The following is a 22162-nucleotide window of genomic DNA, read 5'->3' as shown; positions in this document are numbered from 1 at the left end:
TTATATTAATATGATAATAATAAGGTTATGATGATAGCAGATGAAGAGGGTGTACTCTCGAAACACGTTAGTGTCTACTACATTTAATTGGGTGTCATCTGTATCAGTCTAGGGCTACAGGCTGTGGTTATGATTGAAGATTGAAATTCCTTCTGTTTTATGTTATGGGCTTAACACTCATCTGTATTTGTGAGTATAAGGCCTCATGCATTCAGGACATTTTAAATGCTTTTAGAGGCGTTTTGCATTTTTTTTCTGCCTCAAAACACCCCTCAATGTTAGTCTATGTGTCCATGCACAGATATTTAGAAGCAAAAAAAAAAAGAGAGAGTTCCAGCATCAAAAAACGATTGATGCAGGTAAACGAGTCTAAACGCGCTTTATTACTAGGGTGTTCATGTTCATTCATTACATAGGCCAGAATAAATTCATATATATATTAGGTGCATTTTCGATGCTGCTTTCCCTCCCCTGGAGCAAAGTCATCCTAATGGTTTGTTCTTTATTTTAATAAATGGTGCCACTGATCATCATTTTTTGCTTTTTGTGATTTAGTAATCTGGACTTACTATCATCTGTCAAACAGTGGGTTTCTCTCAGGTCCTAAAGACTCCAATGGCTGCACTCACAGTCAGTTGATGTGGTTACAGACTGTAGCGCTGGATCCACCAGCAAAGGCAGATCCACCATGGAAAGGCATGGTCAACGCACTTAGCTAAGTAAAAAGAAGTTCAAAAGGCTTTTAAAATATAAAGAAAAACTTATGAATTGGTGAGATGGAGGACATAGCACCCCTGGAGATAGAATATAAAGACATCTGTCTCCTTGCCTTCTTTTCCCATTTCCCTCAGTTTCTTTGCTCTTTTTGGAGGACATCCATATTTTCCAGTGCTAGTGTTTCGTTTCTATTGCCCATGCTGATAGGACTTAAAACAATATTAGAACACACCAGGGCAAATGTAAACTTTTATGTTTTCATCCTCTGTACCAAGGCTTATGTTTGTTTTTTCTTGTTTCATTCCTCTCGCTTTTATTCAGGCAAAATACCATTCAGCATTATTCGCCCTGGAGTCCCATAGACTATTTGCTTTTGCAGCATTTGACTCTCCGCATCGAAATGGAAGCTTGTTTTCTGCAGAATTAAAAACAATTGATCGCTTAACTACAGCTTTGAAACATTTTGTGTGTCATTATTTTCTGTGTAGAGCTTAGCCTCTGGGGGAGTAGCAAGGAAAACGCTGTGATTGCAACCGCATCATAAAGTTGCTATGACTCTTACTTGGCCGAGAGGAAAAAAAAAATATATATTTTCAACACAACAGTCAGTTTTTTTTGTTTTGTTTCCTGGATTGTAATCATATCCTTAATTGAGAATTTTCCAGCACTTGTAAAATTTATTAGCTTAGGAATTAGACAGAATTTATCCATAATCAATGTGCCTTTATTGCAGTGTGTTATCCCCGAGGCTTTGGGACTTATCTAAACCCACCACAATTTATCCACTCTTGTGCTGGGGATTGTTTAACTTTAATCAGCCATTAAATAGGACTTACGTCTCTACCTATATATGATTACAAGTGGTTTGGAGCTGATTAAATAAGATCAGTCTTTAGAAACACAATAATCAAGTTTTTATGATTTTACGATGAAATAAATCCTGTATGTGTAAAATTTGTTTTTGGAAATGGGAAAATAATTAACATTTGACAAAAATGATTGAATGCATTGCCCTTCAGTAGGTTGGTGAGCTATTTTACTGATCTATAAGTCCCTTATGCATAGGAATGTAAAAAGAAAAAAAAAATGAAAAGCTGCCTTTATCCAAGACAGAAAATTCAGAGTTGGTTGACGTTGAAGACATTATAATGGCTATGTCAGAGCAAAGCGTATCTAAACCAAATACAAAAATATAATCTACTGTTACTTGCCAGATGTGATGACCACTATTGTTTCCTTTTTTATTTTGTGACTTTTTGCTATTTTCACCTTGTCATCCTGCAAATAACCAATTTTCTGTCCCTAGTTGGCTACATCCATTTCCCCAATGTATCCATTGAAGAAGACATGGTTGTCCCACAAGATTGACTTCAAACATGTCTGCCTTTGTTCATATCCATTACATAGCACAGTAGTTTACATCATGGGTCCCCAAACATTCTAAATAAAGGGCCAGATTATTGGCCTTCAGATTTGAGGGGGCTGGACTGTGGCCACTGGGAGTAGAAAATGTCCCGGAGTCAGTGGGAGCACACAGCACATATTTGGTATCAGGGAGGAATAGCGCCCTATTGTCTGTGTCAATGAGAGAAATGCTGCCCCAGTTGTCGGTGTCAGTGGCAAGAATTATGCCCCTATTTTGGTGTCAGTGGGAGGAACAGTGTTTTGTATCAGTGGGAGAGAATTAATATCCTAAGGGCTGGATAAAGGCAAGCAAAAGACTGCATCTGACCCCTTAGACTGCAGTTCAGAGACCACTGGCTTACACAAAAAAGATGAGGTTCTTTTGTGCCTTTTTTAAAGTAACAGGAAGCAACCGGGACTCTGAATTTCTGGCAAGATCAACAGGTATTTTCTGTACATTCTGAAAATATTATTAGCCTGAAAAAAAAAGAAAGAAAACAAATGCAGCCAACACATCTAAGCCCTTGTACACACGGTCAGAGATCCCGACAACCAAATCCGTCGGAGTAATTCCGACGGATTAATCCTGGAAGAGGTCCGGAAGTGATGTTGCATACACACGGTCGGACTAAATTGTCTGAAAATCCGATTGTACATAACGTGATGATGTTATTTCGTTACGACGGGACTACGTTCAGGCTAGTAGCCAATAGCTTTGGTCTAGGAATTTGATCTGAGCATGCGTGGCACTTTGTCCATCGGAGTAGGCTACACATGATCGGAGTATGTCCGATAGGAGCATTTTGCCGGAAAATTTTACCGGCAAGTTGGAAAACTTGGTCCGTCGGATATTCCGACGGAAACAGTCCGATGCAGACCACACACAGTCGGAATATCCGACAAAACGGTCCGATAGGACACATTCCGTTAGAATCTCCAACCGTGTGTACAAGGGCTAAGGATTGGTAAGCTGCAATATATAAAAAAAAAATTTTTTTGAGTTTAGATATGCTTTTAGGTCAACCATAGACATTACAAATCATTAGTAAGATTCTATGGATGTACAATTAATATGCATGCATGTTTTATATACCTCCAGGTTGCCCCAAGATCACCTGCAGTTCTGACATACAAATACCAACATCAATTCCTTAAAGCAGAAGTCAACCCATATAGCCTTAGGAGCTGAGGAAGCTGCCATCTTAGCCTCAGTTTAATCTACAATTGCCTTGGTGTTGCACATGTAATCAGCTCTGACACCAGCCATTTGACGGGTTGACAGTTTGGTTGAAGCTAACATCAGCACGCAAGTAACATTTATCATTGACGGCATGCCTTTGTGACTTTTATCAATGTCCAACCAAGCACTGGTTAAAGCATGTAGGAGGAGTTTTTGTTCTCCTCTGATTGCCCTATAAGGCTGGTGGACCCTCAGGACAGTGCTGATTGGCCGATCACATGCTTTCTGTCAATACACACCAAACTGAGCATGTGCAGAGTACCTCCCAGGTCTATGTCTTATCAGCAGATAGATGAGGACAGTAAAAGAAGTGGAGGATCAGAAAAGGCAGGATCAAACAGCCCTTTGACACAGTGTGAAGGATTAAGCCCTTAGGTTCCACAGTGAGTATAACAAGCATGCTATACTGTATATATAGACAGATTTTACAGTTGTGGATTTAGTAACACTTCAAGTTACACTTGACTCAACGATTTCTTGATTTAGCATCGGCCCCTTTTATAAAAGGTAACTCGTTTAACAATAGTGGCGGTGTGGGAAGGGTTGGCACCAAGTACAAGGTCAGGTACTGAAGACCCTATTTTCTGACATTGCACTGCTCAAGATGACTTTCATAGTCCCACCGCTCATTTAGCCCAATATGGGATTTGCCTTTCCCCTGCTGTGTCATGAAACAAATGTCCAGGTTGCACAATTTCAATTAACATTATAGAAACAATGCATTGCTAACTTGCATTGTTATATATCATGACATGACTAATCCACTGATGCATTTTGCCCTCAATCAGGGCTTAGCCATAGAGCTCAATCCCGGTTTACTGAAGTCTCTTTTTGGCATATAGGAATGGCTTCAGTATTCCCTGAGTGTTTTGAATGATATGTGAACATGTATTCAGGCACTTTTAAGTGGACTTAGTATCAGTAAATGTATGTTATGTCAAGTTTAAAGTACTATATAATGCTTATAGGTGTTTATTATTACAGAAATCACAGTATTCTCCCTAACAATGCCTTCATCTGCCTTTCCAGAATAATATAATGCAATTTTAGCCCAAACAAAAAAAAAAACAGTTTGCTATCAGTTGTCATTTCCCTGTTAGAACTTCTCTTTGAAAGCATAATTTATTTATTTATTTTTGCCTTTCTGACTTCACGTGGATGTGTGACAAAAGAATTGTTCATATCCAGTCTAGAGGCTGCTCCTCCTCCTCCCCTTACTTCAATTTTCATTGTGAAAAGTATTTCCTTTTTAATCGTTCTAAAAATATGCATTATTCTTAAATTTAAGAAATGTGAAAATGAAATAAATTGAATCTACGTGGCTAAAGAAATTACAGGAAGACAATTTAAACCAGTGGATAATAAAGGTCCACAATTACCCTATAATTGGTTTGTTATTTCAAGATTCTCTTGCCTTTCTTTTCCTGCTTTCATGAAAAAACAAACTTTGCTACAACAAGGCATACAATCAAATAGCGGCATGGATCAATTTTTATCATGAGTGCTCTGTTCAGAACACCGTGGGCAGGTGAGGATATGTTTTACCTTGCTGTTTTCTGGGGTCATAAATCTGAAGACCAAACAGCGGCGGCCTCTCTTGCCGCAAAAGAGAAATATTATTAGTTCTCAAGTTGAGCTGAAATATGTAGCCGTTCATGTAATCAGTCCAGAAGATGTATTGGCCATGGTAGGAGAGGCCGAACGGGTGGTTTAACTCTTTCCCGCTACCGACTACCTGAAAAAAAGAAAACATCGAGTGATAGATAATAACATTTAAATTGCATAATAGTTCACAACTTTTTTTTTTTTTTGTAAATCTAGGTATAATCTCCCAGAGATGTGAAATGGAAGGCAACCAGTTCAGCTGTTTTTGGCCAGATCAACCAATTATCTCATGTCTAAGGGTTGAGGATACGTCTATCAGCTGAGAACTCTCATGGGGAAACAACGAATATATATGAGTTGCAATTGCAACTGTTGCCCCCAAGAGTAGGACCTCTTCCCTTTCTTTCTGTATAGGAATAAACATGTACATTCTTCTGAACAAAGCATTTCTGGTTATTGGACAAATGGAAAAAACTCCAGATACACTATAAATGGCCTCCCCTCTAGTATATCATCACAGCGCTCAAAAACCCCCCTCTCTCCCTAGCTGCCACTTAAATAATTAAATATATATCTCAGAAGGTGAAAAAAAAAAGGGAAATTGCCCAAAACACTACAAAAATCACCTTGTGGCGCTACAAACAAAACACTGCTAAATATCAGTGTACTACAATGTCCAAAACTAGACTACGTGAAAATTATAAACGCATGTGCATAAATACAATACAATAAACATTAAAGTAAATTGTGATTAAATTCGTCCATTGATGATTCGGATTGGAGGGGGTTGCTGATGGGGAGGAGATTGTGCTCTCCTCGCTATGAGGCTGTATATTGGTCGGCGCCTGCGCAACCTATTAGTTATTCCGGGTGTAGTAAGATGTCGTGGGTGGAGTGGGCGGTCCGGGGGGATTACGCTAGCGCAAGCGTGATGACAGTGGCGCCCAGGCACAGCCAATCAGCTGGCGAAGTGAACGGGCTTCCCCGGAAGTACGCGCATGCGCGGGGACGAAATAAACCATCTATTACTGCGGGAACGAAATAAATGAAGAGGGGAACGATCGGAAGGTTTGGTGGGTGAGCCTCTCTGGATGTGGGCGGTGATTAGCTTCTTTGGACGTGAGCGGTGATCAGCCGATTATTTACTTTCCTGATCTGGCTGAGAGCAATATGTGGGGGGCTGATGATTGACCCTGTACACAGAGATGGGGAGGAGCTGGGGAGAAATTGACCATTAACCACCCACCGGACGAGCCTAACAACCAATTGGATACCATAAGGGGGAGGGGTTACCTTTGCTGGGAGGGACTGGTCGCTTGTTATTTTAAATAAAAGGGGGGTTGAGACAGCTGGATAGCCAAACCCATGAGGAAGTCTATTGGATGAAACATGTCGGGGGAGTGGCTATACGGCGACCAGCACACACAGTAAAAGGTTAGAGAGAAGGCGGAGGAAGGAGAACACACAAGTTGAAGGACTGGATATCACTATTTGGCGCTGCTTTCAAATTGGGTTGTCTGCTGTCAGGTACCGCACAGCTACCTTATATAGAGACGGTGCTTTTTGATATCAACTTAGCTTGCTTCCAGTGTGCTCACCAATGCCTAAGAGTGAAGGATCTCCTGACTGATTAGTGGAAAGTCTATTTGAAGTGCCTGCTTTTAATTTGATCCATGTGAGTGTGATTTTAATCGATTGTTTTAGTAAGATTAAAAATAGCTTTGCAATTTTGCACTATGGGAAGTCTCTTTTGTCTCCTTGAGGTAACTCTGAGATATTAACCCACTAACCTCTGCCGCGGAGTCTGTCACAAGAGTTGGCTGGAGAAACAGTTATCATCTGTATTCACTATAAGCGATTTTTGCCCGACACGAGAGTGCTGGGCAATACTGGTGGTGAGTGTTCTAAACAAGGGGGGCACGAACACTTAGGGTGCGGTGGAGGCTTTGCGTTTTATGGACACTCTGCTATAGAACTTTCACTGGAGAAGGAGTTTTTGAACTAATGCTATCATCATTATTTTATTAGACATTGAGTGTGTCTGATTAAGTATCGTAGTTTTGAGACCAAATTTCTTTGGACTGCACATCGTTATTAGAGCACCATTTGTAGCAGAAAATATTTTTTTATTTATTTGCTCTATTTATGTTTTGTCACTTATTCACTTTATTATGTGATTTTTTGATTCTTATCACTTATATGCGATTTTTGATTGCTATTTAATCACAATTTACTTTAATGTTTATTGTATTGTATTTATGCACATGCGTTTATAATTTTCACGTAGTCTAGTTTTGGACATTGTAGTACACTGATATTTAGCAGTGTTTTGTTTGTAGCGCCACAAGGTGATTGTTGTAGTGTTTTGGGCAATTTCCCTTTTTTTTTCACCTTCTGAGATATATATTGGACAAATGGCCCAGATACATGTTAGAGAGTGCTTGGATTGTGCCTGCATTTTGCTACCTTCTTTTAGCTATAGCTTTCAGAGAATAGGTGCGGGTACTCAGCAGGGCGCAGGAGCCAAGAGGTTAAGTGTACAGGAGTAGGTAACATACAACCCAGTGTGCAACAAACCCCACCCCCCCTCCCCAGTGCAGAACTCTCCCCCCAAATCCCCTCCCGATAATGCAAAGCTCTCCCTACAAATCCATTCCCTCAATGTAGCATTTTCCACCCCAAATACCAACTCAGGGTTCATCTATTTGACTATTTCCTATATCTCTTGGGTTTACACATCTGTTGTATTTTTTTATTTTTATTGGAATGCATGATTTTATATGCAAAAGGGAAGTTGGGACAAACAAAGGTGGGTGGTATAAAGTTAGGAGCTATAGCTAAAATATCAATTAAGCACTGCCAGAAGCAAACACCATGTCAATGGTATCCCTGACAATGATATTTTGTGATAACATTTTAAAAGAAAAGGTAATTCTACTTTTACAGAATTCTATTTCATTTACCTTTCTGTTGGTACCATTTAGAAAAATCTGCTCAATGTGGTCATAATAGGCATCACACCAATACAGCAATTGGTTTGTATAGTCCATCGATAATCCATTGGGCCACAACATCTTGGAGGTGACAAAAACCTGCCGATTAGCCCCATTCATCCAGGACTTTTCTATTCGTCCAGCACCATCATTAACAACATCCTCCTCCCAGTCCGTCCAGTACATCCAGCTGCAAAACCCAAAAGACAAAAGTGTTTAAAGTTATCATTAAAATAAAAAAACACTCCAATTTAGGAATGTCCAAACTTTTGACCTTCCGGGGGCCATATTGGAAAAAGAGGAATAGTCTTGGGTCACACATAAAATACCCTACAAATAAGGATAGCTAATGAGTAGAAAACGTAGATCACAAGTTATCGATCACTGATATAGATAATGTACCTATCTGAGAAATACAACTTTATTTTTTTTGTAATATTTTTTATTATAAAAGTAAAAGGGCAACATAAAATTAGTGTGCTATTTGCTATTTTTATAAACTAACGCATTAATATCTGGTTGGATGAATATAGTAGCAATTTTCGAAGAATTCTCAAGGTGCTCATCATCAAAAATAGTTGCTTACCTCCCTCCCCTTGTGACCCACCCAGCCCCCCTACCTTTCTTCTTCTTCCATCTTTTGACTAACCTAAGTGACAATGATCCTCACAAAATTCACCTCTCACATGAACATACCCCCCCCCCCCCCCCAAATCTAGGTTTAGCCTCTGGAGACTCTCTTGATGAGACTGATATATCAATCAATGTCCCATACCTGGATAGTTCCTTATCTCTGTTGCATCATTGATGATAACCCCTACTCTATTTGGTGTACTTATTGTCACTTTACATACTTAAGTTGTTTCACTATTTGAACTACTCTTACCATGTGGAGCTTGCTCCTATGGACTATATCTATTATATATTGGTACATCCGAAACACAGTCCTATTTTAATTTTTGTGTTACTCATACTTGATGTGTTCCTTAATGTTTTGTACTCTAAGGTTCTTTACCACTTTTTTGTACCTTGACATGTACAGTGTTATATTTCAAAAAAATATTTGAACTAGGAAAATAGTTGTTCACAAACATAGGTGCTGCCGGATGACACGAATAAGGCGTGATTGTGAAACGTGGGATATTTTTGTTTGGGAAGATAAAACTTTGAAAAATCCAGTAAAGAGACATTACCACATTTTTCTTTGGCTGCATGTGTTTGCTTTTTTAGAAAAAATTCCCCAAAAAAGCAAAATGTTTAAATCATTTTACGATTCTGCGCTGGGCTGCATCCATAGCGGTCTTGTTCATGAGCCACAGGTTGGACATTTTTATTGTAATTTTTTGCACACACATATAAAATTGCACATTTTAAGCCTGACGGTTACTCAAAACCCCCAGAACATTGTATTTGATAAAAGAAAAGACCTTGTAGAATAAAATGGAAGCAGTTGCAATGTTTTATGTTACACAAAACCTACACTACTGTTTATCAAATTGTTATAATCTGCAAATATACTCAAGTTAATTTGAATGCACACAAGCACAATAGGATGCCTAATGTTTTTGGTAAAATATAAAATATTAGGTTGCGTTTAATAAATAAATAAATACCAAATATGTCAAGCCTGAAAATTGTGTTTGACCATTAATTGGCAATACAATACCGTATGCAAAATTTTCAATGGGCAATGCTTTAAAAATCTTCATTGATTATCAATTAGTAATAGTAATAGTAAATGATGGACGTAGAATTTTTGCTTTCATTTCAGCATGTGCAATGATACCTAATATGTCATTGTGACATCATAGTGATTTGTGTTTTTTCATTGGTGCTTTATGTAACCCATCTACCTCTGTTACAAAACACATCAATGACTTTCTACATGTCAAGTTATTTAGTGTTGCCTTGCAGAAAGTTCTACTCCCTATACCAAGCAGGTAAGCCAGCAAGAGAAAGATTTACAACTGGATAAATAAACATTATGTCAAGAGGATAAAATAAGGCAGCCAACGGGTTAAACAGTTATATCTCGCTAACATTTTGACCCATTTTTCAGCTGTCAATCATTGCACCTTATCCCGCCATCAGGATAATCAGCAGCAATCACTGCTGTATGGCGGCTTATTGGCAGGAAGGTAATGGATGATTTAATGGTGAACTATATAGGCAGCTTCCCTGGGCTTATGGAATAGATAAAGAGGATTCTAATATGAATCAAATAATGTACAAAATAAAATGAATGAGTGCAACACGTGGGGCAATTAAACCCTTTGTTTCCTTTCACACTCATTAAATATTTGGGCAGAAAAACTAAAAAAGGACCAGATGAAATGCTTCTACGGCAAACTGATCACAGGATGGGAGCGATTTAAATGACCAAGCCTGCGAGAGGAGCAATAAATCAGAATGAGTCTACGTTACATTAACAGGAGAGGCAATCACTCCCATTTGTGCATCGCTTGGCTAATAGACATACAGACAACCTTTTAGGCCTGGGTCAATATTCTTCCCTGTGTGTTGAGAAACACAATAAATCAATGGAAGCCCTAAAAACATTTATAGGACTTGTTAAAGACTAATTACATTTTCCTTTCTTGCCTGGTTTGTTATAAATGCATGTATATGTTTGTTGTGGGGGGGGGGGGGGGGTGCTGAGAGCCAGCACGGGCCCCTGAGCAAACATACTTGCTGGACCCCCACAACTATTCATACTCTTTGAAAAACGTTGATTCAAAAAACATGTCAGTTATTTCAATAAACATATACTATTTTTACTGGTGCTATCTTATCTTTTTTTCATGTAGAGGAACATGGTGCAAGAGTTGGTCATGCTCTGTGTTTGCCTTTCCTTCTGCCTAATAAAGTTCAAATAAACCCTCAATTTAAATCAGCTAAAAAACATTCCAGGTGCATCAAAACAAAACTTGTGCAATGTCTTCCAGTTGTGTTTTTTTCCAAAGCAGCCACAGTCTGAGTAGAAAAGCCTGTTCCCTGTCAGTACGTGGAAGCAGAGGTTTAAGACATCCCTTGCTACAACAGAACTATAACTCTGCCGTAAGCAAAGCTTAGCTCACACCTGATTGAAGAGCTCTGGCTCTGAATCAGCAGGAGCCTGTCAGATCTCTGCTTACCCACAGAGGGGCATGCTCTGAAACTAGCTGGCAGGACAATTCTTTTCTATTCAGGCTGTGGCTGATTGTTAAAGAAAACATACTGTAATGCCCCATAGACACGATCGGATTTTCTGAAACAAATGTTGGATGTGAGCATGTTGGCGGAAAGTCCGACTGCGTGTATGCTCCATCGGACATTTGTTGTTGGACTTTCCACCAAAAAATGTTGGCTAGCAGTTTCTCAAATTTTCCGCTAACAAATATTTGTTATTGGACTTTCCGATCGTCTGTACACAAGTCCGACACACGCATGCGCGGAATCAAGTACGAGCCAGAAACACTCGGTCTTGTAAAACTAGCGTTCGTAATGGAGATGTCACGTATGTCTTCTACGTCATTATGTTTGTAATTGTTGTCCAACATGTGTGAACGTGTGCATGCAAAACAAGTTGGAGCCAAAATTCTTTCGAACAAAAATCCATGGTTTTGTGGTCAGAAAGTCCGATCGTGTGTACGTGGCATACGACTTTGTCAACCTTTTGTTGTGATACACCTAGAATGTATTTAGCTCATTTACATTGAAAGTTCAGTTAAGCTTTAAAGCAGTTGTGAAGTCATATATATATATATATATATATATATATATATATATATATATATATATATATATATATATATATATATATATATACAGTATATATATATATTTTATTAATAAAATAACAAACATGGTATACTTACCTACTCTGTGTAATGGAATTGCATAGAGCAGCCTTGAACTTCCTCTTCTAGGGTCCCATCACGGCACTCTCCCCTCCTTCCCTTCTGTGTCTGCCACCACAGCAAGGCAGACAAAATCATACTTATCTAGGTGGATGCAGTATCTGTCCCTCGCCAGCTCTAAGACTGAGAACCAAGCGATTAAACACTGCTGATCACTTCGTTTTCAGAGCTTTGTAAGCAGAGCTGGTGACTGAGTCACCCCTGTCTGCTCTGCTCCTCCCGCGCTCACTGGCGTGCATGAAGGAGGAGAGGCGCGAGCGGCTGCCCAGGCTTTTATTGGCTCATTGAGCAGCTGAGCCAAATAGCGGTCCATGGTTCTTGGCAGATCCCGGTCATATGGTTGCAATCTTTCCCCAGCCTGCACTGACTCTGTGACGCCGGGTCACAGAACAGGTTACATAAGTGCAGAACAAACTGCACTCCTGTGAGGAGAATTACATTCAAATGAGCTTTGGCTGTAATTTTCCTTTAATGCAGGGAATGCATCAAGATAAAAAAATGTATTGGCTTTAGAACCAATACTACTACTATGTCCAATGAGGAAGCAAACTCTATAAAAATCATGGATAGAGCTTGTGGTCATACAGTCATGTGAAAATGTCAGTACACCCCATGGAAATTGGTGAATTTTTCATCATATTTGAATAGGCAAATATTAGATCTCCATTCCAACAGTGCACATAGAGCCTGTTTTGTGATTCAGAAAACTACAATGAGCGGTAGTATATTACTATATGTTATGGTGCACTGAAACACATGTGACTTGGAGCAGCATTGTGTTAGGGCATTGGGGTATCATTCAAAATCAATGACACTGCAGCATACATAACATGTTTTGAGGTAGCATGCACATTACTGCAACGCATCACATCACAAAGTGTGTTTCAGCTTCCAGAGAAAAGGGAAAACGCCTTTAATTGGTGTAAACTATAAAAAAAAAAAACTCACGTAAAAACAGGTAGAGCACTCTGATGATCCACACATTAGACAAAGATCAGAAGATTTCTTGCTATCTGCTCTAAGCCCTTGTACACACGGTCGGACATTCCGACAACAAAATCCATCGGATTTTGTCCAACGGATTTTGTCCGAAACTGGTGTTGCATACACAAAGTTGTCGGAAAATCCGATCGTACGTAACGTGATGACGTTATTTATTTACGACGGGACTACGTTCAGGCTAGTAGCCAATAGCTTTGGTCTAGGAATTTGATCTGAGCATGCGTGGCACTTTGTCCGATTGGAATTCTCTACACACAATCGGACAAAGTCCGATTATGTTGTCGGAAAGTTTTATAGCCCAGCTCTAAAACTTTGTCGGTTGGATATTACGACGGAAACAGTCCGATGGAGCCCACACACATTCGGATTATCCAACAACATGGTCCGATCGGACATTTTCCATCGGAATGTGTGTACAAGGGCTAAGAGATTGATCCTAACAACATTTATTGGTGTATCTTATGATCTATCAGGTAAAATAAATGTATTTTATTGTTTTTGTAATGAACAAGGGCTCTGGTCTGATAGAAACTTTACAAAGAGAAAAACTCAGATCAAATATGATATTAAGCTCTTAGATAACATGATGTTCTCCACCCCTACTGATGGGCTTCAGGCTGTGTCTTCTTCACACAGAGCGGCACACTAAAAACTCATCATTGCACTGACAAGTTTGTGTTTTGATACACTGTATCTTGTATTATTTACAGCATCTGATGCCATGAAGGTGACAAGATAAGAAAGGTAGAGAGAAGAGAGATGGACGAGGAGGGAGAACTAAGCAAAAATCTAAATTTTTTGATGACCACGCGATCACCGGGCAAGTGCTTTGCAAGGGAACCTGCTTGGTCTGATCACTGCAGCGTCTGTATAAACTCATATCTAGCATGTCAATGAACTTGGTGATTGACTCCTTGGGGAGCCTCAGCATAATCCATAGTTAGCAGTGTCACAAATTAATGTAGAGAGGTAAAGATCAGACAACAAGCCTACCAGCAAAGGAAATCCTCACATGACTATAATTAACCAATTAACAGAAAGACCCCAGTCACTGATTAGAATATTAAGGAATTAAACAACAATACCGATCACCTCTGTGGATAGATGTAAAGCTTTTGTAGTTTGCTCCTCTTGCAAGCTCTTTTGTTTTTCTAATCATTCAATCATCCAGAGGGTTTACATTATTTTGCTTACAGTGAACTCATCATTAACAGAACAGCAAAGCTGAAGATCTCACCTAAAAGTACATTTACAATTGCCTGGATTTCCCGCTGTGGTGCTGATGTTTTGATACTTTCATAGAAGAATACCAGCAGGGGTACATTATATCCACTACCACACCCACCATGATCTAAAACTTCACTTTTATGTATAACTGTCTAAACATCCATAATATACAAAATAGAAGGAAGTCATTAAAACAGGGGTCTCAAACTGGTGGCCCTCCAGATGTTGCGAAACTACAAGTCCCATCATGCCATTGCCTTTGGGAGTCTTGCTCTTAACTGTCAGCCTTGCAATGCCTCATGGGACTTGTAGTTTTTCAACAGCTGGAGGGCCACCATTTTTAGACCTCTGCATTAAAACATGTCAGGTGTGTGCCCTTATAGGCCAATGTGCAAAAATACAAAATGATGGCACAAATGTACAACTGTCTTCATTATAGGGAGATGATAAGATATCAAAAAAATGTCTCCAAGATGGTGCTGTAAATGAGTGGATAGTTACAGACCAGTTGCATGAACCTGGACAATATGGTGGGTTACTTATAGAGGACTAATTCTATAAATCCTGCCTCTCACTAAATTTGGATGTACAGCACTATCTTGGAAACATTTTTAATATTGACACAGTAGGGTTGACTTACTAAACCCGGATTGTGCAAAATATGAACAAGCTCTGCATAGTAACCATCTTGCAGTTTTTTTTTGTCAAAGCTTAATTGAATAACCTAAAGTTAGAAACTGATTGGCTACCACGCACAGCTGCACCGGATTTTGCACTCTTTCCCATGTAAAAGACCAATTTTACAGTGCTAGGATACATCATGTTATTTTCTATTTTGTTTTTGTTTTGGTACTTTATATCACTGACCCAAAAGAAGTATATAAAAAAGATTTCTGACCCTTATCTGATATTTCTGATCTGCAAGCTCAGTCAGCAGCTCAATGTATTACAGCAAATTTGGTCTGCATGAATGTGAAGGAACTATGATGGGAGTGCAGGGTGCATACAAAGGCCCAGATGGTACATTTTGACAAGCAGATGTGCCATCTAGTTAGCAATATCTCTCTGGAATGGGGTGAGATGAGTATTAGGGTTAAAGTTAAGGTTTTCCACTACTTTTAGTTCATAGAGAATACCCAGAATTTGCAAAGTTTGCTAATCGCAACATTTTGGCTTGGTAGGTTCACCCGCAACTTTTCTCCTGATCAGCTAAGAGATAAGAGGCAATAATTTGAAGGAATGGATAATCAAGCACCCTTTGGTGGGCCTACCACAGATGATAATTGTGTGTATGGACAAATACTTTTTTGGGGTGGAATTGGTCCTCTATGGCAATCCCCAATTTCCATTGCCTTTTGTTGGGCTACTTCTTGCTATAAGCTCATGACCAGAATGGAATAAAACAATTGGCCAAAGAATCCATTAGGATTCACTACAAAGTTCTCAGCTCTTGGGAGATGTAGACAAAGTATAGCACAAAGGTTGCACAGCTCCATAGTGAAGTATGTGATCTCTTCCTGCTGTGACAAGTGCCGGGTGCAAGTCTTGGTCCACAACCAGAGCATGTACAAAACAAAAAGAAGGTGGTGGCACTATCAGCATAAAAATTGTATTTTATTGAATATCCATTAAAATTGAGGACACAGTATGCACACACATCTCCTGTGGCATTCAGTAAAAGCATTTGACACACCTGTGCTTAGTCATTACATGTGAAATGTGTTTGCTAAATGCCACAGGAGATATGTGTGCATACTGTATCCTCAATCTTAATGGATATTCAATAACATTACATTTTTATGCTGGTAGTACCACCACCTCCTTTTTGTTTTGTACATGCTCTTGGGAGATGTAGTTCTTAAAATGTTGTTGTCACTGAAAATATGCAATTTTGTCCCTTTAAGTTTGAAAAGTTATAAGCAGGCACACAATCATATGTTTTTTTCATCCTGAATATAAAAAATATTGTGAACAAATAATAATTTTTTTCCCTGATGGTACAATGTTCACCCAAAATAGGTATTTGCATAATGAAGACAACTGGCCCAGCATCTTGATGGGTAAACAGATCAGCCTTCATATTAAGTAAAATCGTCCCATGGATCCAAGTCATCTAACCTGAATGGTGATTGATCTGCACCTCCCTGTTCACAGAAGAATTTGACACATTAATTCTGAGGTCATTTGTCATCTCTAATCTAAAGTAATGGAAATATTCATTGCCCCAAAAACCATCTCTCAAATTAGCCTTGTGAGGGAGCTGTCATGCAAGCATTTGCTTGTGACATTAATGACAAACTGTAAATAATATTTCCTGATTTGTTTTTCCCGCGTACAGATCAAAAAGCCTTTTACTACTATAAGCCTTATAGAGTGGCTTGGCGTGATAAGGGGAATTCAATGATGTGATTTCCTTTTACCTTTAGAATTAGGATTCTACCTTGTCCAATGGGCAGTTGTTGAAGAAAATCTAACAGACATACAATGGGCCAATAACTAATTCTGCCTGGTTGCTAACCTAAAATGTCCACATGGCATTATAATAGATCAATCCTAGACTGAAAACCTTTAGATTATCACCTCAGGGTGAACACTGCAAGGGTATCTGTAATGAAAATGTCAAAGTCAACTATAGCATTATTTATTTATTTCAAGTACTTGTATATCGCTGACAATTTATGCAACTCTTTAAATTCACATCAGTTGCTGCCCTCAAAGAGCTTACAATCTAAGGCCCTTAAATTTTCACATATTGGGCCAAGTTAGACAGGAGCCAATTAACCTACCAGTGTGCCTTTGGAGTATAGAAGGAAACATACATAGGCACAGGGTGAAAATGCAAACTTCAGGCAGGTAGTGCCATGGTTGGTATTCAAACCCGCAGTGCCATGGTTGGGATTCGAACCAGCAACCCTAGTGCAGCTAGGTGAAAGGGACAACCACTTAGCTACTGTGCTGCCCCACATTTCATCCATTTATCTCAGCACCTGTGCCTGGTCATCACATATGGTAATATGAATCCTTCAACCTTCTCATGGCAAAAGATGATCTTTCAATTCCTTATGTTTTCTGGAGTCCTATGACATAAATTGTCACCAGCCACAGGTGGTGAACTACATACTTAATTCAATATTTCTATAGCACTTTTCTCTGGGAACTTAAGCATTTTTAACCATCTGCTGTTGGTGACACATAAGGTAACAAGGATAAATAGTGCCTTCTAAGTGCTTTCCTTATGTCCATACAGAGTTCCTTTTAGCTCTTGCTGAAACTCAGCCAAGCATTTAGGAATTATTGGACAACAAGGACTTTCACAAACGTTGTTAAAGCCTTAATGTGTATACCTGAACTGGCTCTTCTCAGTGTGCCAAATACCCTCTTTGTTTTTATGTTGGTGAGACATTCATCTTAGGTGGCACTCAGTAGAACAGAAAGCTAGGACCAATGTTAGACTGGAGCCAATTAACCAACCTGCATGCCTTTTGGAGTGTGGGAGAAAATCAGAGTATCCAGAGGAAACCCACACAAACACAGGGAGAACTTTTACATTTTAAGTAGTGTCCTGATATGGACTTAAAATGAAAGGCTCTAGTACTACAAGGAAGGATTGCTAACCACTAATCCACTGTACTGCCCAATAATATGTGATACTATTGAGCTTTTGGTGCCCATTTATGAACTTTTTATCATTATAATTATTCTTGTGGTGTTCTTCTAGGGGTTTATAGACTAATACCACATTTCTATATCATTGACTAGACACTGTTATAGAATTTTACAGTTTAAAGGCTAAGCACTGTGTCACACTAGAATTACTGTTGGTAGGTGGAGTGAGGCAGAATTTGGATCCATAAGAAGAAGATTGCCGCTCCAACCTCCCAAATCCGTGGTGAAACACCCACCCTAATGGAACTCACAGATGCTGGCTCTGCTCAAGCTTGGAGAAAGAAGAACATCCTGGATGGCCGCACATCATAGAAGACATGATTATTGATATGAAACAATAAAATCCAAATACAGTCACCTCATGAATAGGGAAAAAACAGGGCAGATAGCTAACACGTTTCACACCCTATCATGGAGCTTATTCATATAGTGTGTAAACAATAGTGTAAACAATCACATTTTGATCATGGGTATATATAAAAAAGCTTTGAAAACTCAATGACCAATTAAAAAACGGTCTCAAAAAAAGAGACCTGCCCGCTTGTTCAAACTTTGAATCGACACCCTAAAAAATGGGGCACACCTGGGAAAATAAAGAGTTTGGATGCTAAACCAAACATTGGCAACCAGACTAATATAAATAATATGTATAGAGATCCACTAGACCAAAAGATTGATCAAGTGAACCCATACATGCACATGTGTATGCAATAAATTCATAATTATGTCCAATAGTTACACTTAGTTGCCTTCTCCCAGTACGTGGACCCATAGTTTTGGGGCAAAGACCATGATAAATACTAAAACAGTATTAAACTAAACTTAATACAGAATAACAACTTCAGTTTTAAGTCATAATAATGGAAACTATCACGGAAGTCTATGTATAAATAATAAACAAAAATTCATTATCATTGCTAAAACTAAAGTAGCAAAATAGTATATATATGAAAATAAAAATGGAAATGCCAATAATCAACAATATCCATAGTATCCATATATGTACACGTCATCCTGAAGTATGTAAACCTATTAAGACCTGAGAGTTGTGTAAATAAAAACCTTATTTGTCATTAACCACTTAAGGACCACCTCCTGCACATATATGTCGGCAGAATGGCACGACTGGGCACAAGCATGTACCTGTACGTTGCTTTTTAAGTGCCCAGCCATGGGATGGGTGCGCTGCTGACCCGGTCCTGAGCTCCGTGACCATGGCTGTGGGACCAGCGGGCCCGATCGCTGCTGGTGTCCCGCGATTGGGTCACAGAGCTGAAGAACGAGGAGAGGTCTGTGCAAACAGACCTCTCCCCGTGCTTTCTACTGTGGCGGTCACCAATCCTCTCTTCCCTTTTATAGGGAAAGACAATCAGTGACGTCACATGCCAGGCCACGCCCCCTACAATAAAAAAAAACACATAACACCATACATAACACCTACACTGCCCCCTAGTGGTTAACTCTTTCGCTGCCAGTGTCATTTACACAGGAATCATGGCATTTAAATAGCACTGATTGCTGCACAAATGACAATGGTCCCAAAAATGTGTCAAAAATGTCCGATGTGCCCGCCATAATGTTGCAGTCACAATAAAAATAGCTGATCGCTGCCATTACTAGTAAAACAAAAAATATATTAATAAAAATGCTATAAAACTATCCCCTATTTTGTAAACGCTATAACTTTTGCGCAAACCAATCAATAATCGCTAATTGCGATTTTTTTTACCAAAAATATGTAGAAGGATATGTATTGGCCTAAACTGAGGGAAAAAAATATATTTTTTGGAGATATTATAGCAAAAAGTAAAAAATAGTGAATTTTTTTCAAAATTGTCACTCTATTTTTGTTTATAGCCCAAAAAATAAAAACCGCAGAGGTGATCAAATACCACCAAAAGAAAGCTCTATTTGTGGGACGCCAATTTTGTTTGGGAGCCACGTCGCACGACCACGCAATTGTCAGTTAAAGCGACGCAGTGCCAAATTGCAAAAAGGGGCTTGGTTGCAAATTGGTCCGGGGCTTAAGTGGTTAAAAATGATTTGAATCTCTACAGGAAACCAACTATGGGGAGCACACTTTTACGTGCAGACTCTAACCATCCATCCCATACCATTAAAAGTATCCTGGTGGGCCAATTTTTAAGGCTAAAAAGATTATGCACTAGACAAATGGATTTCGAACAGGTCTCTTTTTTTTAGACTGTTTTTTAATTGGTTTTCAAAGCTTTTCTATATATACCCATGATCAAACTGTGATTGTTTAACTATGAAGAAGCGCCATGATAGGGCGTGAAAAGCGTTAGGTATTTGCCCTGTTTTTTCCCTATTCATGAGGTGACTGTATTTGGATTTTATTATTTCATATCAATAAAGATGCCTTCTATGATGTGCGGCCATCCAGGATTTTCTTCTTTCTCCAAGAATTTGGACCCATGTTGGATTTTTTGTTTTTTTCTTTCATATTATGTTCGCCAGGAATCTGCTGTGAGCTAAATATTCCTGTTCCTCTTTCTAGAGTTCATTTTACATACAGTATAGTCCTATGAAGTATCATCTAGGGGCCAGTGACAGCCACATTATAGTCATTGACTTCAGCAGAACCCTAGCTGTTACAGGCATGACAGAGTTAAGAAAGCGTATATATGGTCAACCCCGCTTCAAGGTTTGCATTCCACTTTACTGCTGTTTAGGACATACAATACAATTAATACATCAAATTATATTACAGTCCTGAATTCTATTTCCAGTGCTGGCTACTATGCTACCTCTTGGAGACACTTTTTAAATTAGTTGCTGGAAAGTGAAAAACCTGGTAAGAGTTTTGCTGTGTGGTCCTGTCATTTTTTTTAATATCATATTTTTCTCTTATAAGGCTCAACACTGCAGATTATCTATTAGCTCTTACCCGTTAACAGGATCCAAGACAATTCCACGAGGATGTGACATTTCCCCCTCTATTAAGGTTTTGCGGCTCTGTGATGCCTTTTCCAGGCGAGCGACATTAATTGTCTTCCTGTGTCCATCGTTTGTCCAATATAAATTATTACCAAGCCAGTCAACAGCAATCCCTTCCACGTTGTCCACATCTGATTAACAGGAGATTAACAGGAGAAAGATATTTGTTTGAAACCAATATATATAAAAAAAATTCTGTGCATGCACTAAATAAAAGATGTACCATATTCCAGAAGTATAAATGATTAAAAAAAAAGTTTGCCAAAGTCTTTTTAGCATACTTCATTCAATTTAGATACAACAAGCACACAGCTGTCAATTAGAAAGAAGACGTTTGTCCTCCCAGATCTGATATTTTAGTTATTGCAAAAAGGAAGCTTAGGTAAATTCAGTAACATTTATTGGATGAATGATTCTTTCACGATATACTGTAGATCTAAATGCCATTATTAAGGAAGAAAAATGGTCAAAAGAAACCCCTGGCTATACATTTTCCATATGGAAGTAAAATTATCACTTGGGCCCAATAGCTCTACAAAGCAAGGGGTCCCTTAGGAAAGGGGTGGGGGGTACCCAAAATTTATAATTTACATGTAAACAGACTAATAGGCATGCCAATCAAGAGGAAAACAACTTTTAAAGATAAAATCAGTAGACAAGAGGAAAGTATAAAACAGGCAATGTGTTTTAGGGGGGCCAAACAAAAACTTTTTCAGGCAGACGAAACAAAACAAAAAAAGTACCGCTCTAATGCTCCTATCACTGATATCAGCCAACATGACATGTAATGAACTGATGCAGATCGTATATAAAACACCTTGTCATGCTAAGAAAAATGGCAAATGATTGCACAAAGAATGCCGACTCATTGTGACCAAAACTAAACCATGTAATATAAGCCCTTGTACACACGGTCGGACATTCTAACAACAAAATTTTGTCCGACGGATTTTGTCCGAAACTTGTGTTGCATACACACGGTCAGACAATGTTGTCAGAAAATCAGATCGTACGTAACGTGATGGCGTTACTTTGTTACTATGGGACTATGTTCAGGCTAGTAGCCAATAGCTTTGGTCTAGAAATTTGATCTGAGCATGCGTGGCACTTTGTCTAATCAGAATTCTCTACACACAATCGGACAAAGTCCGATCGGATCATGTTTTATAGCCCAGCTTTAAAACTTTGTCCGACCGTGTGTACAAGGGCTAAGACTGATTCAGCTCATTGAGGGCCGATTAAGGGTGATTAAGCCCACTAGGGGGCAAAACACATCTTGAGAGACTTCTCCTGTGGGTGGAGAGCAGAGCTGACATCAACATATTACCTGGCTTAGTTGTGGTCACAGTGAGCCGGTGTCCTGTGTGCTATCGCTTGCCATTTTTCAAAACTTTTTTTTATGCTACTCAGATTTCTAGGTATTAGTTGTCTTGTATAAAAATGGAAAATAG

At 39.0% G+C, this 22162-nt stretch overlaps 1 protein-coding gene across 1 annotated transcript in view; it reads right to left on the bottom strand.

The window, feature by feature from the left end:
* LRP1B (LDL receptor related protein 1B) overlaps positions 1-22162 on the bottom strand; it is a 2110020-nt gene that overhangs the window by 1004278 nt on the left and 1083580 nt on the right. The window contains exons 12-14 of the mRNA XM_077447755.1: positions 20662-20842; positions 7930-8149; positions 4907-5096 (exon numbers count right to left, since the gene is read on the bottom strand). Coding sequence (XP_077303881.1) covers positions 4907-5096; positions 7930-8149; positions 20662-20842 — 591 coding nt within the window. The remainder of the gene's footprint in view (positions 1-4906; positions 5097-7929; positions 8150-20661; positions 20843-22162) is intronic.

Source organism: Lithobates pipiens, unplaced genomic scaffold, assembly GCF_037356315.1.
Source record: "Lithobates pipiens isolate NorthernLeopardFrog02 unplaced genomic scaffold, aLitPip1_a1.2 Scaffold_22, whole genome shotgun sequence".
Lineage (NCBI taxonomy): Eukaryota > Metazoa > Chordata > Amphibia > Anura > Ranidae > Lithobates > Lithobates pipiens.
Note: the sequence above shows the minus strand (reverse complement) of the source record. Positions and strands in the feature narration are given on the sequence as shown.